The sequence below is a fragment of the Hemicordylus capensis genome, chromosome 5, assembly GCF_027244095.1.
Source record: "Hemicordylus capensis ecotype Gifberg chromosome 5, rHemCap1.1.pri, whole genome shotgun sequence".
Classification (NCBI taxonomy): domain Eukaryota; kingdom Metazoa; phylum Chordata; class Lepidosauria; order Squamata; family Cordylidae; genus Hemicordylus; species Hemicordylus capensis.
Genome location: NC_069661.1, coordinates 230,543,366 through 230,560,408, shown reverse-complemented (window position 1 = coordinate 230,560,408; position 17,043 = coordinate 230,543,366). Strand labels below are relative to the sequence as shown.

The following is a 17,043-nucleotide window of genomic DNA, read 5'->3' as shown; positions in this document are numbered from 1 at the left end:
CGAGAGTGGGCTGCGCTGGACAGAATGGCGATTACTTCCGAGTAAAAAACGCCCAGGCGGAGCAGCTCGGCCACCTCTCATGGGGGCGCCCAGGAGAGAGCGCCCGCTCTGCGCGCACTTGTGCAAGGAGAGGAGGCTCGGGACGCAGAGCCCTCCTCGGGGCAGCTCCAGCGAGGCCAGACAGGCCGGCAGCTCCGGCGGCGCGCTCAGCTTCTGTCTCTCTCTCGGGGCGGAGACCAGGCGGGGTTTCGGCTTCTCATCGGCCGCCAAGCACCGCCCCTTACCTCGGCGCGCCGCAGCTGGCTGGGCCATGGTGGAGCAGGCAGACGACGCTCCGCTTCTCTTCTGGGCCGAGGGCCCGGCAGTCTCCGTGCCGGAGCCGGTCGAGGCGAGCGGCTGGGGAAACTCCTGCTCCTCCTCGGCATGGGGTGGCCCCGGAGAGCTGGTGGCTGGCCCCGGCGGGTGCCTCCCGGAGCAGGAACCGGAGCAGGTGGAGGAGGATCAGATCCTGGCGGTGTTTGTGGTCACCTTCGACCCCCGCTCGGGTAAGGGTTGCTGCAGCGGCGCCGTATCCACTGCCCAGGGATGCCTCCGATTCCCCACTCTTGTCATCCCGGATTCTGTGCGTGTGATGGCTGCACACCTTCCTTTCTTGTTCGGCTCGGTATAAGTGCGGAGCCTGCTCGGGAGCCTGGTGTTGTTGTTGGAGTGCTAGGACTGCCTTCTGGGGAGCCTGAGAGAGAACAGAGTGTCTCTGACCATGTGCAGAATGTGCGTTCCTTCTCCTGTCTACAGGCCGCCCGCCTCTGGGTTAAGATTCAGGGCCACGGGATGGGAAGGCACTGCTGCCTGGTCTACCTTTTCGGAAACGAACCTAACCAGCAGGTTGAGAGTAAGGATGTGTCATCGTCTTCCTGCTGCCTTAGGAGGTTCAGGGAATCATTGCCCCATTGTAAACAATCATGTGGGTGGGTGTGGGGAGTTGTGTATCTGTTTGCTCTCTTCATTGCTTTTGGGGTGTCCACCAGAAGATGGAAGCTAAAGGGAATCTAGCTTGCTTGCTTGCTTATTTATTTATTTATTTATTTATTTTATTACATTTCTATCCAGCTCTTCCTCCAGGGAGCCCAAAGCGGTGTACTACATACTTGAGTTTCTTCTCACAACAACCCTGTGAAGTAGGTTAGGCTGAGAGAGAAGTGACTGGCCTAGAGTCAATGGGGATTTGAACTCCGGTCTCCCCGGTCCTAGTCCAGCACTCTAACCATTGCACCACGCTGGCTCTGAATGATCTAAGAATCTTTATACCGTATCATTTTCCACAACATCCACTTGTGGTGGTGCTCAACAGTAAAATTATTTGTTATATTCTCTGTATCTCCTGTATTGAGATACCTCTAAAAAGGGAAACTCCTGTCAGAGTTGATAGGGCAGAGATACACGGCTTGACTTGAGCAGCACCAGCACTGTCCCAGGAAACTGGAAGAGTACATGTGGACATAGGGAACGGCCTTAGTCTGAGTCACACCATTGGTCCATCTAACTCAGTATTCTCTACACTGACTGGCAGCCGCTCTCTAAGGTTTCAGGCAGGAGTCAGTTCTCCCTGGAGATGCCAGAGAGTGAACTTGGGACCTTTTAAATGCAAAGCAGATGCTCTGCCACTGAGCCTCTCCAGAAACTGCCCTGTGGAATTGTAGTTGCCCATAGATTTTCTCTTCGAGTTGTTTTTGGACAGTTAAAACTTCCGTGGCCCATACTAGAATCTGAAACTGTGTCCTAAAATGCTCCCAGAATAGGGCTAACCCAAGATGATCTGGGGTCTGGTGTGGAAAATACATATAGTACCCCATGTGTGCATTCGTGCATGTGTGCACGCACACAATCTTGCACACAGCAGGCGAAATTCAACTACGCAATCCCCATTGAAATGAACCAGCAGAGCTACTAAGTTTATTCAATTGAAACTTGCACAAGAGAACTTCTTGATGCCTGTGGCCAGGTCTGCTGCCTTTAAGGGCAGCAAAGTCACCGTAAGTGGTGCCGTGGGGAAATGCTTGACTAACAACCAGAAGGTTGCCTGTTCGAATCCCCGCTGGTATGTTTCCCAGACGCCTATATCGGGCAGCAGCGATAAAGGAAGATGCTGAAAGGCATCATCTCCTACTGCGTGGGAGAAGGCAATGGTAAATCCTTCCTGTATTCTACCAAAAGAAAACCACAGACGGCTCTGTGGGCACCAGGAGTCAAAATCGACTTGACGGCACACTTTACCATACCTTGACCTCCTGAAGTGACCATCTCTCTTCACTTCATATTTTTAAATTTTAAAATATGTATGTGCTACTTCTCAACAAAAAAAAAAGTCAAAGCCGTTTATAGAGCAAAAGGTATGAGAAGATGTGAGGCCTAGTGGGACAGAGACATAGTCTTAAAGCGAAATACAAAGGAGATACTGGCACTGGAGAAATGCTGCGTTGGGCTGAATATGGACTTGTGCTCTGCCCCTGCTAAATATAAGAGAGCCACAATTTAAAAGGGTGCTGCTTTGTCCAGTTAGCAGGAGTAAGCCGAACACTTCATAGGGATTAAGCCGGTCTTGCGGTAGCAAGCATGAATTGTCTCCCATTGCTAAGCAGATTTGCCTAGGTTTGCATTTGGCTGGATGGCTGCATGTGAGTGCTGTCTGTTGTAAGATGTTCCCCTTGGGGAGTGGGGCCGTAGCTCAGTGGCAGAGGATCTGCTTTGCATGCAGAAGGTCCCAGGTTCAGTCCCTCACACCTCCCAGGCAGGGCTGGGAAAGACTCCAGCCTGAAATTTTGGAGAGCCGCTTGGCCAGGCAATGTAGACCAGGGGTTCTCAGTGTTGGTTCCCCAGGTGTTTTTGGACTTCAACTCCCATAATCCCCAGCCCCAGCCCCCTTTGGTTGGGGATTATGGGAGCTGAAGTCCAAAAACATCTGGTGACCCAACGTTGAGAATCCCTGGTGTAAACAACACTGAGCTAGATGGAGCAGTGGTCTAACTCTGTATAAGGCAGCTTCCGACGACTTGTTCGGACAATACTTGTCTGGCTGGCCTGAGCACACATGAGCCGGATCCGTGTGTTCTGTGAGCATGTGGGCCTTTTCTGTTTCCAGAATGCCTTTCCCTAATTGTGTAATTGGGGTGTGTGTGTGTGTGTGTGTGTGTGTGTGTGTGTACATCCCAACCACCCCTCTACACACTTTACAACTATGAGTTCGAACTGTCACATGTAGGTGGACAACAACAACACCCTGCAAGTAGGGAAAGACGCCCTGGAGCTCTGAGGGAAGGATGTGTGCACTCCTGGCCTACACACATCCTTATTGCGTCGTGGCCTCAGACCAGCCGATGAAGTATTATCCAATCAGCCCATAAATGTGGGAAGATTTTCGTGGCCTGCTACCCAGGTATCATGGTATCTCTGTCCCCTCTAAGTGGTGTCCCTGAAACATAATGAGTCAGACGACTGGTCCATCTAGCCCAGTATTGTCTACACTGACTGGCAGGGGCTCTCCAAGGTTTCAGGCAGGCACCTCTCCCAATCCTCCCTGGAGATGCCAAGGAGTGAAACTGGGACCACCTGGATGCAAGTGCATCTACCACTGAGCCTGAGCCACAGCTCTCTGAGCCACAACCCCACCCCCTAAGAGGAATATCTTACAGCGCTCACATGTAGTTACCCATCCAAATACAAACCAGGACAGTTCCTGCTTAGCAAAGGGGGCCATTTCTTGCTTGCTACCACCAGGTGTTCTAGCACCGAGTTATGACCCCCTTCACTGGGTATGCTTCAGTGGTGACAGATCGTTAGCGATGTGGGAGAGAATATTGACCTTCTCCACCTTTTCACTTGTCTTCTTTACTTACGCCAAAGACTTGACTTACAGCTGTTGCAAAGAGCAACAGAGACCTGTGCTAGACCCTTGCAGTTGTAACTCCTCAACCTCTCTTAAATTACTGGGTAAGGTGATGTCAAAGCTCATCAGCCTCTTGGGGCAAAAATCCAACCCTATCCCCATGAACTCTGGAGATCTGAGGGCCAAACTACACATCATAGTTCATTTATTTTAACAATACTTGCCCCACTTTTACAACAGAATGAAACATACTATAAGGTATTAAAATAGAGATCAAGCTACATAAATCAATTTAAAAAAAAAACAACCTGGATGCAAACCAGTCATTAAATGGGTGTGTCTCTTTTTGTCAAAGAACTGCTGATTTGGGGGAGGGGGGGATTTGATTTAGCACAGGGTTGTTGTTTTTGTTTTAAACACTTCCCACTATGCCATTTTCCTGCTGAAAATCCTGCACTTCTCCCCTCCCGCAGCTAATGGCTATCTGTTTGAGAGGCAGTTATTTTCGTCAGGAAAATGGTGTCATCCAGGGGTTCTCAAACTCAGGTCCCCTAGATGTAGTTGGACTACAACTCCCATCATTCCCAGCTGCAATGGCTGGGGATGATGGGAGTTGTAGTCAATACATGGGGACCCAAGTTTAAGAATCCCCGAACGACCCCATTTTCCTGATGAAAATTACCAATGAAAATCTTAAATCACTCCTCCCTGTGCACTGTGGTCCTGATCCAGATTGGGCTTCCCACGTCTGCTTTTTGACTAAAAAGAGACATTCCCACTTTCAAGCCCATCTCTTAATGCAGGCCTTGACAGATTTTCTTTGAATCTAGGTGCCAGGCTAGAAATTCAGGAGCCAGACAATAGAAACTTGGCATTACCGACTATAGCTATAGATGTTGTGGCAGGGAGGGTATTGGGCTTTTCTTTATCCCCTCTGCAAAACAAAAAACAAACTCACGGGAATTCCAGGCCTGACTTTGAGCTTATCAGCCTATCTTGTAATCGGCTGGAGAGGCCTTGGCCAGGTTCTCAGGAAAATCTGTTCCTCCTTCTCCTTCCTTAAACTTTGCCCACTGATGTAAGCAGTAGTGTAAACATCACTTGGTGAGGTAGGCCATGTATGTGAAGTATTTCTCCTCTTTCTGTCTTTTCCTGCCATACCAGCTTTGGTAAGTTGATTTGTATGGGCTTGTGTGAAAAAAGAGAAAAAGGAAGAAATCTTACTGGATAGAGAGATTTTCTCATCCCATAATACTTGAACTTGGAGTCACCCAGTAAAATAGATTGGCACTAGGATCAGGAAAGACAAAAGGGAGTACTTCTTCCTGCAACAGGCCAATTCAACGTTACTGGCAGTGGAGCAGGCAACAAGGGAACCGCTGGGATTTCTCAAGCCTTGTCCTAGCTTTTATCAGAGGTATGGAGATGCAGCTATAGCTCAGTGGTAGATAATCTGCTTTGCATGCAGGCGGTCCCAGGTTGAATTCCTGGTTTTCAGGGAGGGCTAGGAAAGACTCCTGCATGAAACCTTGGAGAACCACTGCCACTAGGGATGTGCACGAACTGGTTTGGTGCCTCCTTTGGGAAGCGCCGAACTGGCTCGGGCACCTGCAGCCAAACCGGTTTGGCAGGGCGAGGAGCGGCTCCCTTGTTGCCTGCTCCGCTGCCACCCCGCCGCTTTTCTGGGCATGGCACTTGCTTACCAAAGGATGCACGTGCCTGTGGTGCCATTCCCTGCAGGCTGCACATGGTGTCGGCACACACACGGCCTCTGTGCATGCGCAAGTTAGCTTTGCTGCTGAAAACGGGGTAAACTGGTGCAAACTGAGCCCTGTTTAATTTTTGTAAGAATGAGCAGACTAGAGTAGCATCCCCATTCTCTCTCTCACACACACACCTTTTGAGTGTGTGATCAGAGCATTATAGTACTTCTCTTTTTCTGTGTGGTTTTCTTTACTCCATGCCCTTACCCCATCCTCTTGCGTAAATAGACATATGGCAGGTTTTTCAACAGAGTGAACTGCCATTTGCAGTAAGTTCTTTGGAAACGCATGTGGCCAAAAGTCACACAATCACACTATGAAGCTGCAACCTTCTAGGCTCTTCTGAAATGAGCCAAAGACCCAAAGACTGCAATCCTGCGCTCTTTTGCATGGAAGTAAGTCCCACTGAGTATGGTGAACTTCAATAAGTGTGCATTGTACCATGTCATTCACATCTGATGTGCTTACCCTTGACTAGTTAATATAGGGTATTTATTTCCAGTTTGGGACCTTATCTTAGACTCTTTGAACTAATTGGCATTTATTTTTTAGTAACCGTAGTTCTCACATGTTGTCTCTTATCGATGAGGTGTTAGTAAGATGCTTCCATCCAATAAGCAGTAAGCATCGATATAAAAAAAAAATCTCAAGAGGGATACATGGATCCTTCTCATAATTTTGCATATGAATGGTTAGGAAACCACTGATGAAGACAAAGTGTCCAAATGTGTTTAGGTTATTCTACAAGTCTCAAAAGAACAAAGGATCTACGGGACCAAAAAAAGTGTGTGACTACATTTTGGAACTTTCAAAGAGACTTTACCTTAGCCAGTAATTCTGTATTATTATGTGAACTAGATTATTATACTTTGTATTTTTGTTTTCAAGGTGTCTGGGTGAATATTTAGTGAATTTGTAGCTAATAAGATTTATGTACTATAACATTATGGGCATATTTACGTGTGTGTTCAGGCTGTGTGGTGGTGGGTGAGTGCTTTATATTTTATATTATAGTGTTATGGCTGTTTAAGAAACAGAAGCTGCTGTCTAGAAAGCTTAGGAACATAGGAAACTGCCATATATTGAGTCAGACCATTGGTCTATCTAGCTCAGTATTGTCTTCACAGACCAGCAGCGGCTTCTCCAAGGTTGCAGGCAGGAATCTCTCTCAGCCCTATCTCGGAGAAGCCAGGGAGGGAACTTGAAACCTTCTGCTCTTCCCAGAGCGGCTTCATCCGCTGAGGGGAATCTCTTGCAGTGCTCACACATCAAGTCTCCCATTCAGATGCAACCAGGGCAGACCCTGCTTAGCTATGGGGACAAGTCATGCTTGCTACCACAAGACCAGCTCTTCTCCCTTAAGCTTCTGTTGTTGGAGTGAGAGAGATTGGTTTATAAAGTGTCTAGACTTGTCTGGCGATGGGGAGACATCCATTGATTATGGAGCGGCGATTCCAGTGGTGGAATAGAATTCCAAGTAATTCTGGCAAGTCAGCAAGCTGATACAAGGCAAGGGGAATCAGAAATATAACAGCTGTTTCCCCTTCAGGCTGTCCTGCCAGCTCTGTTGTTGGGGAGCAGTGCCAACTACCCACAGAGCCTCACCTTGCACCTTGGAAATGCCAGGTCGGTCCAGAATAAATCAGAAATCATCTATGACCTGATTATGGATGAAGGGGCCAACCTGGTCTGTATTGCAGAGACATGGTTGGGGGAGATTGGTGGTCTAGTCTGGTCCCAGCTTCTCCCTCCAGGACACTGAGGAGCAGGTGAGGGGCATAGGTGGGGAGGTGGAGGTAGAGTGGCTGTAACATTTCCCTTACCAGGATCCCTGTCGAAGTATCTGACCATATTGAATGTGGACCAGGGATAGACTGGGACTTCTGTTGGTATACTGATTGCTGCGCTGCCCAGCAGAATCCCTAACTGAGCTGACTGACTTGGTCTCAGGCTTGGTGCTGCAGTCTCACATGCTTGTGGTGAGGCACTTGAGCGTTTATTTTGGGACCAATTTGGCCGGGGTGGCTCAGGAGTTCATAGTGGCCATGACAATGATGGGTCTGTCTCAAGCGGTCTTGGGACTGACGCACGTTGCTGGTCACATGCTTGATCTGGTCTTTCACTCTGACCAGGGTGGTGTTCGTGGGTGGGGAATCCTGTGATTTCCCCATTGTCATGGATGGACCACCATCTGATTAAGATTGGACTCATAATCACACCCCATCTCTGCAGGGGTGAGGGGCCTATTAGGATGGTCTGCTCAAGAAGGTTATTGGATCCAAATGGATTCCAAGAAGCCTTGGAAGTATTTAGTGCTGGCTCTACCAGTGATCCTGTTGATGCCCTGGTGGAGAATTGGAACAGCAAACTCACCAAGACAGTAGGCATGTTAACTCCTAAGTGTCCTTTACGACCTGTTTCAAAATTGGCCCCTTTAGGTCCAGGCTCCAAAATTACCTAGGTGCACCTCTGACTGAAGCAGCAAGGTAGACGTCTGGAGTGCAAGCAGAGAAAGACTCTATTTGAACCCAACAAATTACAGCATAGAGCACATTTGAAGATCTATGCCCAGGCAATACGTGCAGCAAAGAAGTGATTCTTTTCCTCCTGTACTGCACCTGCATGCTTTTGTCCTGTGAAATTGTTCAGAGGGCTTGTACATGCCCTGACTCCCTTGAATCAAAATTTGGAACCATCAGTTATCCGCTGTGACATTTTTAATGAGTAATTTGTGGATAAAATCTCTCATATTCAGGCTGACTTTGATTCAGAACCCACAATTACTGCAGAGTCTGATGAGGAAGTGTCCAGCAACTTCTCTTACATGGTTAGGCTGGATCAGTTTCAGTTTGTGACTCCTGAGGATGTGGACAAGATGCTTGGAACAGTGTGGCCTGCCGCCTGCTCTCTGCTCCCTTGACCCTTGTCTGACATAGCTTGTACTTTCTAGCAGGGCAGTTGTTATAGAAGGCGAGGAAGGTATTATAAATGCTTCTCTGAGGGAGGACAGGATGCCTCCTTGCTCCAGAGGCAATCATTAGACCTCTTATGAAGAAACCTGTGTTTAATCCCTCAGAATTAAGCACCAATAGGCAGGTCTCCAACCTTCTGTGGCTGGATAAGGCAATTGAGAGGGTGGTGGCCTCCCAGCTCCAGACAGTCGTGGAGGAAACAGATTATCTAGATCCATTTTAAATTGGCTTTTGGGCAGGCTGTGGGGTGGAGACTGTCTTCGTTGGTATGATGGATGATCTCCAATGGAGAATTGACAGAGGGAGTGTGACTCTGTTGGTCCTTTTGGATGTCTCTGCAGCTTTCAGTATTATCAACCATAATATCCCTCTGGAGCATCTGAGGGGGTTGGGGTGGAAGGCACTGCTTTGCAGTAGTTCGACGCCTACATTTTGGGCAGATTTCAGGTGCTGTCCCTTGGAGACTGTTGCTCTTCAAAATCTGAACTTTTATATGGCATGCCCCAGGGCTCCATCTTGTCTCCATCTACATGAAATGGCTGGGAGAGATCATCAGGAGATCTGGTGCAGGGTGTTATCACTATGCTGCTCACACCCAAATCTATTTCTCCATATCCATATCATCAGGAGAAGGCATAACCTCCCTAAATGCCAGCCTGGAGGTAGTGATGGGCTGGATGAGGGATAACAAACTGAGATTGAATTCAGATAAGATGGAGGTACTTATTGTGTGGAGTCGGCACCCTGGAGACTATTTTGATCTGTTGGTTCTGGATGGGATCACGCTTCCCCTGAAGGAACAGGTTTATAGTTTGGTAATGCATCTGAATCAAAGGTTCTCCCTGGTGTTCCAGGTTGAGGCGGTGGCCAGAGGTAGTTTTTATCTGCTTTGACTGATACACCAGCTGCGTCTTTTTTCTTGAGTTAAACTACCTCAGAATAGTGGTACATATGCTGGTAACCTCAGATTGACTACTGCTATGTGCTCTATGTTGAACATAGGAAGCTGCAATTGGTAGTCTGACCATTGGTCTATCTAGCTCAGTATTGTCTTTACAGACTGGCAGAGGCTTCTCCAAGGTTGCAGGCAGGAATCTCTCTCAGCCTGAACTTCGAGAAGCCAGGGAGGGAACTTAAAACCTTCTGCTCTTCCCAGAGCGGCTCCATCCCCTGAGGGGAATATCTTACAGTGCTCACACTTCTAGTCTCCCATTCATATGCAACCAGGGCAGACACTGCTTAGCTAAGGGGACAAGTCATGCTTGCTACCACAAGACCAGCTCTTTGTACGTAGTCCGGAAACTGCAGTTAGTACAGAATGCAGCAGTCAAGTTGGTCTCTGGGTCATCTTGAGGAGACCATATTACTCCTGTATTGAAAGAACTACACTGGCTGCTGATAGGTTTCCAGGCAAAATACAAGGTGCTGGTTATAACCTATAAAGCTAAGGGAGCGTCATCTTCACCATGAGCCCCACCGCCCATTGAGATCATCTGGAGGGGTTCATCTGAAGTTTCCTGCAGCTCGTCTACGCAGGGACGGGCCTTCTTGGTTGCTGCCCCGAGATTCTGGAATGCACTCTGTTGAAATAAGAGCCTCCCCATCTCTGAAAACCTTTTAAAAGTCCCTAAAGACTTATTTTTCACCCAAACATTTTAACTGGGCTGTGGTTTTAAATTGTTTTTAAGGTTTTCATTTTTGTTTTGATTTGTCTTGTCTTGTAAACTGCCCAGAGATGGAAGTTTGGGGAAGTCTACAAATTTGATAGATAAGTATACAGATAAATATTTTTTAAAAAGATTTTAAACATAGTATCTGTATGTGACACTCCTGATCTTCATTCTGTGTAGCTCTTGTATGAATCGGAACACATCCTGGTAGTAAGTTGCTTGTAGTCGCTCAAGTCTGCAAAGCTTCGGAGACCTTTGAATGGCTTCCTGACACTTTATAAAAGCTCTTAAAGGAATTTTTTCTCTCTTGTTGAGTTCTTAAGTGCCTTGCAAATGCTTCCACATAGTGCAAAGTCTGCCTAGATTGGTTTTGTAATGAACAGTATGGTTAGTCCTTCGGATCTGGCTTTGTGTTTTTCTGGAATGATTAAATGGCGTTGTTTGGCTGTTGTATTGGAGGCAGACAAGGCACTTCAGAAGGCACAAGCTGGGCACTAGAATCTCCTGTTCATCGGGATGAGTACGTAATGCAGGCTGACTCCCCCTTCCCCCAACCACCGCCACCTTTTCCTCCTGAAAGTACTTGAAGGATATTTGTCCAGTGGTTTTGGCAGCTACCAGGAAATAGACGTAGCTGCACCATTCTTTAAGGGATCCACAAACATTGGCTCAGATTGTTAGACATTATTATTATTTAGAGATTATTAGAGCTTGTGCTGTGTAGTGGTTAGAGCGGGACTAGGACTGGTGTGAACCCCAAATCCCCGTTCGTCCACGAAACTCACTACATGACTCCAGGCCACTCATTTATCTCTCGGCCTAACCTACCTCACAGAGTTGCTGTGAGGATAAACATAACCATGTGCATTGCTCTGAGCGCCTTGAAGAACGAGTGGAAAATACAATAAATAAATAATGTGGTTGCCTCTAACCGTCCTCAAGCGTTCTGTGCCCCAGAGAACTTGGGGGGGGGGGGGCGTGAGTTCTCTCTGGGCTTTGGAACAGACTGAAGGTAGGGATGCACCCAAACTGCAGTTTGAACACTTCGTGGGAAACTACAAAGGGAATTTTTAGAAAAAGGAGAGCTGTTGCTTACCTGCTCTCCACTGCCCCTTTCAGCTTCCTGCAGCAATGGCACTCATCCCCAAAAGCCCTGCATGCCGTCAGCATGCATAAGGTGTCTACACATGCGCAGGTGCCATTTGCGTGGTCTGTATGGTGTTGTTGGAAGGCACAGGGCTGGAAGCCCATATTAGGGCTTGCTGCTTGCTTTGGGGACAAGTGAGTTGCTCTCCTGTGGAAGGGAGGGCTTGGGTGGCTAACCTAAACTTAACACAGCGGGGAAGTAACTTGCCTAGGGAGCAAGAGGTTGCTGGTTTGAATACCCGCTGGTATGTTTCCCAGAATATGGGAAACACCTATATCGGGCAGCAGCGATCCAGGAAGGTGCTGAAAGGTATCATACTGTGCAGGAGATGGCAATGGTAAAACCCTCCTGTATTCTGCCAAAGACAACCGCAGGGCTCTGTGTTCACCAGGAGTCAACACCGACTAGATAGCACAACTTTATTCTGGTTTTGTTAGTGGTGCGTAAGGAGCTATGCAGGACAGAGGAATCATTCCCCTCGGCACTAGGAATCTTGTTCATCTTTCCCCTCTGGCTTCTCGGGCTTCAGGAGTCATTGCGCATATACTTTCAGGAGGGCCTGTGGAGTGGAATAGTTCCAACGTGAAGTCGGACCCGATACTCCCCGTGTTGGGGTTTATCAGAATTAATTCTGGGACCCAGTAGGAGGGAAGCCCTAACAGTCAGAACTCTGGCTACATTCCCACATATCGGAGCTGAATTCATTATAGTTCCGACATGCCTGTTGGAACTAATCCCTCTTTACCTTTTTTTTAAAGTTGAAAAAGTCTCCACCATGGCTTTGGGTTCGCTCTGCTGGGCTCCGTATCGCAGCTGCTGGGCAGCTGCTGACCCTCCATTGCTCGGCCTCTGGTGCTGGTACAGCTCCTGCTGCACTGCCACTGGGCCTCCACCGCCAGGGCGACATACGTTATATGTGAAGTGAAGCGGCATGGGAGGGGAGGACATTTTTAAAATGCAAATGCTGTATACATCACTCCCCTTTTTAGGAATGTCCAGAAGGACCCCAGGCCATGCTGCACTATGGGGGTTGTACAGGAGAACCTCTGTATTTATGGGGGTTCTGTTCTCTGCTACAACCGCAAATACAGAGTCGTTGGAGCAATGTAAATCAGGGGTTAGGTTCCAGGTGGGTGTAAAAAGTCCCAAAAACTGTGGTTAAAGGACCTAGAAATGCAGGGGAAGTGGCCTACCGTGCATTGTGGGTCCACAGCAGTGCCCCCCCATATTATAAAATCGGCCAAAAATTGTGGTGTTTTTTTTCCTTTTCGTTTTTTTTTCTTCAAAAGGAGCCATTTTGAGGCTCCCAATCTCAAAATGGTGAGGTCATTTCCACCCTGACCCGCGGATACGTGAGGGTTAACCCTTCCCTCCCCTGTTTCCCCCCCTGCGTATACCATGGTTGGCTATCAATTACCCAACCGTGGATATGCGAAACCATAGATACCGAGTCCACGATTAACGAGGTTCTCCTGTAGTTCCTTTAAGGGATGCAGTAGGGTTTCTTTCTTTCTTTCTTTTTTACATCCTATCTGAAACTCTACATCCAGCCTTGCCAAATCAAGATTTTAAAAATGAGGAGGACCCCAATGTCCAGGATCTCTTCCTTCATTTATTTATATAACTCTCTCCATGGAAGTGGTGCTTTGCCCCAGGGTGAGTCCCTGCCCCAATAAGTTAGAGAATTAAGGCTGAGTTGAAATCTAACATTTGACATGGGAGGCAGTGGAGGAAAGTGGAAGCTGGTTATAAAGCGGGGAGGGATAGATGTGGCCAGTTGTGCATCCTTCAGCTTAGTTTCAGTAGGGGTGAGGATGAGGGGCTGTGGCAAAGACTTAAAGGCTGGGTTTTGAGGAGGGAGTTGAAGGAAGAGGAAGACAGCATCACACAGGTGTTATGGAAAGAAGTTCAAGGCAAAAGGGTAAAAGGCAGAGTCATTTGAGGGACCAGGAGAACCTTTGGAAAGCCAGAGGTGATGGAACTGGAGGAGCAAAGGTCATGGGCAGGGAACCATCTGGATTCAAGAACATACAGTTAAGGGGCGGGGAACATAGGAAGCTGCTGTACACCAGGTTAGACCATTGGTCCGTCTAGATCAGTATTGTCTACATTGATTGGCAGGAGGTCTCAGGCAGGAGTCTCTCTCAGCCCTACCTGGAGATGCCAAGGATTGAAACTGGGACCTTCTGGATGCAACTACCACTATGCCATCTCCTAAGGTTGCATCTTCACGTGCAGTTGCTCATCCAAATGCAAACCAGGACAGATCCTGCTTAGAAGAGGAGACAGTTCTTGCTTGCTACCACCAGACTAGCTCTCTTCCCGTCATACACGGCCGCAGAGGGTTTTGAAATTGTGGACAATTCCAGAAAAAAGAGATGCCCATTATTATTATGTTTTGCTCGCCCACACAATCGGGGAATCCTTGAAAGAAGGGACATTTGAGAACTCTTTGCCTCTCAATAATGAATGTGGACAGACCCACCAGGCATGCCATCTTTAAGAAGAGCACTGCAAAGGGCTTGGCAACCATGGACACACATCAATGAAAAGCTCTTGTTATGGCCTTTGGATTTCCATCCTGCCTAATTCTACAAACAAGCCAAGTATAGAGCTATAAAAATAAGAAGTACAAATGCATGAAAAATACAAGGAATGTGTCACAAGGTCACTGTTCTCTCTAACAGGGATTCCCAGATGTTGATGCCCACAACTCCCATAATCCCCAGCCAAAGGCCACTGCAGCTGGGGATGCTGGGAGTTGTAGTAAACAACATCTGGGAACCTCTGTTAGAGGGAACAGTGCACAAGGTGCCTGCCCCAGGTAAAAATATTTATCAAAAATGCCAAGTATCAAGCACATTGCATGCAAAACCTAATCAAAGCCGGCTAAAAGCTAGTTTAAATGAAAACGCTTTGTGCTGTTCTCCCCACTGTATTATGATGCTGTGCTGTACAAGGAAGCTAGCGGCAATATCAGCCTACTGTGGTGTCCTGCTCATTACATTTCTAGTAAATGTTGAGGGATTTAAGAAAGGAGGTCTGGTTTCCTTAGAGCAGGGTTGGCCAACCCGAGGTTCTCAAGCTGTCGTAGGACTACAAATCCCATCACCCCCTGCTGCATTATACTGTGGCTGGGGTGATGGGAGTTGTAGTTCAACAACAGCTGGAGGGCCTTGGATTGGCCACTAATCCCTCCACTGACCACAAACTGCGGTTAGAGGTGAGGATTTCAAGTTCTGCTTTCTGGCTTGATTGACAGTCTTTATCCTGATGTCATCATTAGTCACCTCCATATTCTTAAATTCAACTGGGAAAAGTTGCTAGAAGATTCAGCGTGCTTTCTAGTGGACTGATTTCCTGGGCAGAGTAGCACTTGACTGCATTTATTTATTTATTTTTATACCACCTGATATGTGCATCTCCAGGTGCTGTGCAACATTTAAAACACAATATAAAACTGAGTAAAAACAGTTAAAATTTCACAAATACAATTAAGACAATCTGGTAAAATAAAAACAAATTGAAACAGTTTATAATGGATTTCAGTTAAAAGCCTGCAAAAACAGGTGTATCTTGAGGGTCTTCCTAAAAGCAAACAGAGATGGTGATGCTCTTAATTCAACAGGGAGCGAATTCGAGATTCCCCGGGGCAGCCACAGAGAAGGCCCAGTCGCAAGTCGCCATCAAACGAGCCGGCGGCAACTGTAACCGGACTTCTCCAGAAGATCGTAATAGGCCACAGGGTCCAATGCAAAGAAGGTGCTCTCTTAAACAACCTGGGACCAAGCCATTGTTTATTTCAGAAACAACAGCCCTCTTCAGACGTTGCGCAGCATGTACATACAGATGCCTGTACAGATATACATGTGTTTGCATGAATGACTGTGCATCCATTTATTTTTTAAGTGAGCCTGGATACAAGTTCCCTCAAATGCAGGGAGCAGGTGGGAATTTTGCTGCTCAGCATGCATTGAACATAAGGTGTGTGATTGTATGTGCATACAGATCTGTGCATGTGTAGACTGTACACAGATGTATGTGCATTGAACACAACGTGTGCAGCCGTCGTGTTTCTTGTGCAATCAAAACCCAGCTGTTGTCCACTTGTATTGCTAGATCCATCTTCTCTCAAGGCAGCACTCACAGTGGTGGTGCCTTTCCCAGCACAGACTGCAGGGTTTGATTGTGGAGGCAGGTCAAGCTTTCTCCAGCATCTATTGCTAGTGCTGTTATGACGAAGGCTGAGCTGAAAGTCTTCAAGTGGAACCAGGCACTGGGAACACATCTCAGCTGTGTGTGTGTGTGTGTGTGTGTGTTTAACAATATCTTGCTGATTCCTGGTCCGTTTCTAAGCACAATTTAGAGTGCTGGCATTGACCTATTAAAGCCCCAATATTGGGAACTGTCTGAATACCTGAAACAAAACCACCTCCTGCATCAGCCCCTGCTAACTGGGCAAGGAGGCACCTTTTAAGTCTGGGGTGGGCAATCTTGGCCCTCCAGCTGGTGTTGACCTACACTAAGCCAGCATAGGGTAGTGGTTAGAGTGTTGGACTAGGACCAAGAAGACCTGGGTGTGAATCCCCATTCAAGCATGAAACTCACTTGGGTGACTCTGGGCCAGTCATCTCAGTCTAACCTACCTCACAGGGTTGTTGTGAGGATAAAAATAACCATGTCCACCACTCTGAGCTCCTCGGAAGGAGAGTGGGATATAAGTGTAAAAAAATAACTCCCATCATCCATGGCCACATGCCTGGGGATGATGGGAGTTGTAGTTCAGCAACAGCTGGAGGGCCAAGATTGCCCACCCATGTTTTAAGTAGTGGCTCTCCGCTCTAATGGCTCAGTGGGGAAATAACCTGTCTAGACAGCAGGAGGCTGTTGGTTCGAATCCCTACTGGTGTGTTTCTCAGAATATGAGAAACTCTTATATTGGGCAGCAGCGATATAGGAAGGTGCTGAAAGGCATCGGCTCATACTGGTAAACCCCTCCTGTATTCTACCAAGAAAACCACAGGGCTCTGTGGTCTCTAGGAGTTAACACTGACTTGGCTGCACAATCTTTCTCTTATATTTAGCAGAGAAGGGAGTGCAGTGGTTCCTATTCCGTCCCACCATAGAATCCCTCCAGTGGCTGCTGTTGCTGTCTTACCTTGTGTTTCTTTTAAGATTGTGAGCCCTTTGGGGACAGGGATAATCTTATTCTTTATTCTATGTAAACCTCTTTGAGAACTTTTTAGTTGAAAAGTATAATAATAATCTGCCTATTGACTGATTATTTTGGAGGCCTTCCTCCAAGTTACTCTGCCAATCGCGGTAAGGCAGGTGCAGAGATTAGGAGCAGGAAGGTTTTCTGCGGGGAAAATCCAGAAAATGTTCCAGTAAAATTTCCCCATGCAAACATTTCTCATCTGCAAACCGTTTTCTGAGTTCTCCTTTGCAATTTTTCTAGATACCTAAATAGATTGTGATCTGATTGGGCATGTTATTTGACCTATATGTTTAGTAAGAAAACTCATCATATAATTTCATATGCAGTTCTCAAAGTTTTTCAGTATCCAGTAGTTGATGGAGGGAGAAGGAATCAGTAAGGACACTGAAT

At 47.3% G+C, this 17,043-nt stretch overlaps 2 protein-coding genes across 3 annotated transcripts in view; one reads left to right on the top strand and one right to left on the bottom strand.

Annotated features, from left to right (window-relative positions):
* WEE2 (WEE2 oocyte meiosis inhibiting kinase) overlaps nucleotides 1-408 on the bottom strand; it is a 45,392-nt gene extending 44,984 nt beyond the window's left edge. The window contains exon 1 of one of the 2 annotated variants that reach the window (XM_053254532.1): nucleotides 285-408. In XM_053254532.1, coding sequence (XP_053110507.1) covers nucleotides 285-312 — 28 coding nt within the window. In that variant the 5' untranslated portion in view covers nucleotides 313-408. Of the gene's footprint in view, nucleotides 1-35; nucleotides 210-284 lie in introns of those variants that run through there. The other variant, XM_053254529.1, reaches the window with a different exon arrangement.
* The window catches only part of DENND11 (DENN domain containing 11), a 58,305-nt gene continuing 41,292 nt past the window's right edge, over nucleotides 31-17,043 (top strand). The window contains exon 1 of the mRNA XM_053254539.1: nucleotides 31-545. Within this exon, the coding sequence (XP_053110514.1) occupies nucleotides 80-545 (466 nt within the window). The 5' untranslated portion in view covers nucleotides 31-79. The remainder of the gene's footprint in view (nucleotides 546-17,043) is intronic.